Source organism: Vigna unguiculata, chromosome 5, assembly GCF_004118075.2.
Source record: "Vigna unguiculata cultivar IT97K-499-35 chromosome 5, ASM411807v1, whole genome shotgun sequence".
NCBI lineage: Eukaryota > Viridiplantae > Streptophyta > Magnoliopsida > Fabales > Fabaceae > Vigna > Vigna unguiculata.
The window spans coordinates 41601618-41607816 of record NC_040283.1 but is presented as its reverse complement, the minus strand read 5'-3'; the positions used below and the strand labels follow the sequence as shown (position 1 = coordinate 41607816).

General features: G+C 33.9%; 1 protein-coding gene across 1 annotated transcript; it reads left to right on the top strand.

Moving 5' to 3' along the window:
• The first annotated feature begins 919 nt into the window (after positions 1 to 919).
• On the top strand, positions 920 to 2938 carry LOC114183847 (scarecrow-like protein 32). The gene has a single exon (XM_028071002.1). It carries the CDS (start codon positions 1088 to 1090, stop codon positions 2468 to 2470), a length of 1383 nt encoding a protein of 460 aa, XP_027926803.1. The 5' UTR covers positions 920 to 1087; the 3' UTR covers positions 2471 to 2938.
• The last annotated feature ends 3261 nt before the right edge of the window (positions 2939 to 6199 follow it).

The window sequence follows — 6199 nt, the reverse complement described above, 5'->3', positions numbered from 1 at the left end:
TATATATATATATATATATATATATATATATATATATATATATAATTGGTGGGAATAAAAAGGGTATATAAAAGTGACCCAAATAATGTGTCTTACAGGAAGTGTTCTGGTTTGTCTTTAGTTTTGGCACAACTGAGTTATATTTAATATTCTATGTATATTAATTATATGCATTATGTAAGAGTCAGGGAATGAAGGCAACAACAAATTCAGATTTGTTGCAGTAAACATGTATTTGATCTTCTTTAAAATAGCCATTCCATGAAAACGAATTCGACAAGAGTGGGCCGGCTAGTACACCCCTTTTAACCTATTCATCATCTTCTGTTTTATTTTCCATATAATAACCATAATCATTACTACGAAACAAATTAAGCTAATTCAAAACAAATGAAGAAGCAGCCAAATTAGCCTTGCACGATCTTTTCATCACTTCAAAAACTTACCAATGCATGCGCCATTACTTTTCCAACATTCATCCAAAAGAGAAACGAAAGATACAACAATATATATTCTGAAGAAGAGACGTAGCTGAAAATTCTTCTCTCAACTTTATATAACTAGAGCCAAAGTTTGACCATCCTCAACCCACTTTTGCCATAAATGCACCTCATAATTCACCTAAATCATTTTATAATCATATATATACTGATTAAACTCTACGCAGAGTGTTGTACTTCAGTCCTGCGTATGCTAAAAACCCAAACTAGAAACTATAAACTTTCTATGTATAATTTCTGCATTCTAAACATGTATTTTTTTAGTTAATACTGTATAAATGTGAATATTTTTTAAAATCGAATTCAAAAACTAGTTAGTTGCTCTCTCTGGTGGACCTAACCCAAGTTGTGTATGTATCTTGATGTAACCCTTCATTGTGATAGACCCTTGTTTTGCTATAAATATGTTTCAAGGATTCACACAAAGTAAAGAGCTATCATCAAATCTAGGTTCCCTCTGTTTTGCCTCTCTACCTTTTCATTCCAGAAGTTAAACCATCTTAATCTAGAAAAATAGCATAGAAACCTACCTCACTCTTCAACCACATCTTCTCCACTGTTTCTCGTTTCACTCCACTTTAGGCTCCATGCACGTCACGTCCTCACACAGCCACATGAAAGCTGAGCTTAAGAGCACGTCCATTTCCTTTCAAAACCCTACCACTCTCTTTAACACACCTCACAACCCTCTCGCTGGAGCACTCAAAGGTTGTCTGGGAAGCCTGGATGGAGCTTGTATTGAGAAGCTCTTGCTCCACTGTGCCAGCGCTTTGGAGAGCAACGACATCACCTTGGCTCAACAAGTCATGTGGGTGCTCAACAACGTTGCTTCCCCTGTCGGGGACACAAACCAAAGACTCACCTCGTGGTTCCTAAGGGCATTGATCTCTAGGGCTTCAAGAATTTGCCCTACTGCCATGAGTTTCAAAGGAAGCAACACCATTCAGAGGAGGCTGATGAGCGTCACCGAGCTCACCGGGTATGTGGATCTCATTCCTTGGCATAGATTTGGGTATTGTGCATCCAATAATGAAATTTACAAAGCAATAACTGGGTACCAAAGGGTACATATTCTAGATTTTAGTACAACCCATTGTGTGCAATGGCCTACTTTTATAGATGCATTGGCCAAAAACCCTGAAGGACCTCCTTCACTCAGAATCACAGTTCCATTTTGTAGACCCCATGTACCCCCCATGGTCAATGTATCCATACACGAGGTTGGTTTACGTTTGGGGAATTTCGCCAAGTTCAGAGATGTCCCTTTTGAATTCAACGTTATAGGAAACACAGGACCGTTAACACCTGCGGAATTTAGCGATGAATCATCTAGCTTCCATTTTGAAGCAATGTTAAGTCTCTTGAACCCTACTACGCTAAACCTTAGGGAAGATGAAGCTTTGGTCATAAATTGCCAAAATTGGCTGCGCTATTTGTCTGATGATAGAAAGGGAAGCCGCCAAAGTCTTTCCCTCAGGGATGCTTTTTTAAATCTAATAAAAGGTCTTAACCCGCGGATTGTGCTCTTGGTTGATGAGGATTGTGACCTTAGTGCATCTAGTCTCACATCAAGAATCACCACATGTTTCAACCATCTTTGGATACCCTTTGACGCATTGGAGACGTTTTTGCCTAAAGATAGTGGCCAGAGGGCGGAGTTTGAATCCGACATAGGGCAGAAGATTGAGAACATCATAAGCTTTGAAGGGCACCAAAGAATCGAGAGGTTGGAGTGTGGGGTGCAAATGTCCCAAAGAATGAAAAATGTTGGTTACCTCAGTGTTCCGTTTTGTGATGAAACTGTTAGGGAAGTTAAAGGGTTGCTAGATGAACATGCTAGTGGGTGGGGGATGAAAAGAGAAGAAGGTATGCTAGTTCTCACATGGAAAGGAAACAACTGTGTCTTTGCGACAGCTTGGGTCCCCTGTGAAATAAGGGATCATGTTGGAATGGATGCAAGTCTGCCATAAACACACTTCATGAGAGGCAAGTTTGGACCTACCATGGAAATGATTCCAATTGCTTAATTCAGTGGTCCAAATATGAGGCAGAGAGGAATTTCATCTCTTTCTCATAGGGTTGAAATTCATCTGCATAAGACAATTAGAAAAAACGGCTGCTTTTTGAGAATTATTTGTGGCAACTTTGTTACGGAGCTGAATACATTGGATCACATGAAAGGCAAAGGGGAAAAAATGTGTACGTTGTCCTCTTGTATGAGACAAATTTGTCTCTTTCCTATCTTTTCTCTTTTATGCAGCTTTAACTTGTTTCTGCTCAGAGCTCTGGGTCTAAGAAAAAGAACCTGTTGTAAGAAAATCCCTCTTTCTTATTACCCAGTTCTAACACTAATAATTTTATGATTATCAGCGAAATTTGTGCCAAAATGTATGCATATATAAAGGTAAGGCTAACCATAACATTAACCTAGCATATCTAGTATGATATGATCCTATTCCTACATTTAATGGCTGACTCAAACCCTGTTTCCCAAAGGGCAGTTTTCAAATACTACTGTGCAATTTAACCTTTTAAGGTAGTTCTAATATTACTTGGTACGTACCCAAATGCATGTAAAAGGACCACCAAACTTTAATTTTATGAGTGGTCATGTTCAGTGAGAAGATGTACAGGCTAAGGCCAAAAAGTTATCTTTTCGAGTAGAAGGTGATAATGATAAGTCATGAATAGCAGCATCTACACAAATGAAATCCAGCAACTGCATTTAGGGTCCAGAAGGACCTTCTGTAATTTTTGTTTTTCTGTTTTCGTGGAGATGTAATTTGATGTTAATCGAGAGGTGAAAAAGGACAACATGGTCCATGAGACAAAACGAATCAGAGCTATGGGATTCGAACCAGCGACCTAAGGATAACTGTACGTGGTCCCACAACACAGTCCTCCGTGATGTCGTTGTTTTTAAATATTCCAAGATGTCATTAGGGTTAAAGACCTGATACGATAAATTCACTTGATATATATACGTGTTTGAAAATAAATTCTAGATAAATATTAATTGGTTGATTTTATTTTATTTTATAAATTTATAATAGGTTATTAAAAAAATGATTTGTAGAAGTTATTTTTTATAAGCTTCTTTAAAATCTTATTTTAATTGATTCTACAAAAACAATAACTGAATTACAGTCACATGTTTTACAGACAGATTTTACATCTACATGTATGATTTTTATATCTAACAGATTATTATGAATGTCACTATTTGGAATCAAAAATAGAAATTAAGCAATATGTGCAATACATATATAAAAACAAGCTCATTTCAACCAAAACTATGTTGAATAAATTACTCTCTGATATGATTGATTTTAAAGATTTTGTATCCTTATAGCCGTGATATATAAATCCCATATCAAACTGTTATTAAGTGATAAAAACTCATACTTTAACAAAGAATTTGCACGCCATGTCAACTTTTGAATGAAATCATTAAAATGTGTTGGTGACCGTGAATCTAAGAATAAGGATTATATATGAACTTTGAATAACTTTATATAAAGGTTTAATTACTAACTAATTTGGTTCTTATATTTATGTTTTTGACTCGTTTTTTTTTTATATTTGTTTTTTAGTTAATTGACTCCTTAATTTATGAAAACACTGATCCATTTCGTTAAATAGGTGTTAACAACCTTTAAAATGATAACGTTTCAAAAAATTTGTCATTTCCTAGAATTTTTCTGATTTTAATAAGTGATATCTTCCATATAAAAAATATTAATATTTTGATACTGATACTTCTAAATACCATTAACGTCAAATTAATTGATGAGTCACATTAAATTTGTTTTACAAAGGTTGAGACTTAGTTAAATTATATATATATATATATATATATATATATATATATATATATATATATATATATATATATATATATATATATATATATATATAAATATAAGAACTAAAACAAATCAATGATATAGAACAAATAAAAATTAAATCTGATAATACAACAATATATTTCCTTTATTAATTTGATTGTATAGTTATGATATTGTCAAAGTGATACTTAAGAGACAATTATTGTAGTAAAGAGTTAGGTAAAAACGACCTTTATCTTTAATGAGACCTACAACTTTATCTGTGTATAATCCATGTCTTTACAGTCCATTTTGAAGATATAGGATGATCTTAGTGTAAAAATTATTTTGAAAATGAGAAAACTAAGCAATGTGAGATATGTTTTCTCTTGGAACAATCAAAATATGCAACCATACCCCACGTAAACCAAAAAACAAAAGAGAAAGAAAGAAGAAAAATCTTGGTTTGATAGAAAATGTAATGCACCAAGCTCATGTATGTGTGTCATGTACTTTAAACAATGTGCAAGAAACCCTAATGTGTTCAAGCACTTGAAATGGCACACAGATTTAAAAGCAAGTTATGAAGACACTAACAGAAAAAGTGTTTATAACATCACCTAGTTAACGTCTCTCGGAGAGAACACAAACGTAAAATATAACCAATGACATTTTTGTAAATAAAGCGTCAATTTTGACGTTTGTCTAAGACTGCCCCGACATCCCTTAACGTTTGTTCCCCACGCGCCTGACGTCACTCCAGCTTAATGTCTGTTAGCCACGCGCCCAACGTCCTTTGATGTCTGTCAGTGCAAAGACAGACGTCAATTTCAGCAGTTCTCCCCAGATGGCGCGAGTTGAACGTCGGGTGGGTTCCGAACTGACGTTAAAAGACGTCGTTCCCTTATTTTTCGACATTAAGTAACGTCAGTTTTTTCTTTCAGACATTAATTTTAACATCACCATATATGATGTCGGTATTTTCACATACGTCAAAAGTCAAAAATAACAAACTTTGTAAGGACTTTTTGTGTTAATGAGAAACAATGATTTAAGGACTTCCACCGACTATGTGCACAATATATATAGAAGGAGGAGGTTCGTCATAGTACCCTTAGAGTGTGAAATGTTGTTTTGAGAAGATTTTCTTCGACCTTCTTAACCTTGGTTCAAACCTTGTAGGAGATCAAATTTGGAAAACCATAACGCATACTAATAGTGTTCCTCCCAAGTATTGACTACTATAGTAGATTTACTAGTATTATTATGTTATGCCAGTTCAAGTCAAACCAATTGATAAAAGATTTATATTAAAATATACTAAGCTAGTGTTAATTCTTCACAAAAGACAATCCCTCCACTCTTCTCATTTCTTAATATTTAAAAGATTTACACTTCCAATGATTGGTGGTCCATGAAACAAAATAGAATTTACAAAAGATATCTTATAAGTAGCATGTGACTATTGCAGCTAACTGTTAAATATAATCCTTAAAATCATTGCAACTTATAGGCCTTTTTTAGTTAGGTTTTGTTATTATGACATGAGCTAATAAATCACAAATAACATTAAAACCCTAAAATGTAGACAAGAAAGTCATTCATAGATTCTTTTTTAGTTAAGCAATGAAACTTCGTATATATTTCTAAAGCTATGAGAATGTATGGCGACAGTGATCTAGTTAAAAATTTGACTCGTATTATGTTTGATTTGAAAATGAAAGTATTTAAATGTCTGTTTATCAATAATAATTTAATTAAACATGCGTTTTTACATTGAGAATGGAACTTGTAAATCAATACACACTGGTTAGAATATAACTAAGTAATATATAATCTATACATATTTAACAAAAAAATGTAAAGAAAAAT

Bases quoted from the DNA above. Each gene is read 5' to 3' on its own strand.
- LOC114183847 (XM_028071002.1), top strand. From the start codon at position 1,088: ATGCACGTCACGTCCTCACACAGCCACATGAAAGCTGAGCTTAAGAGC.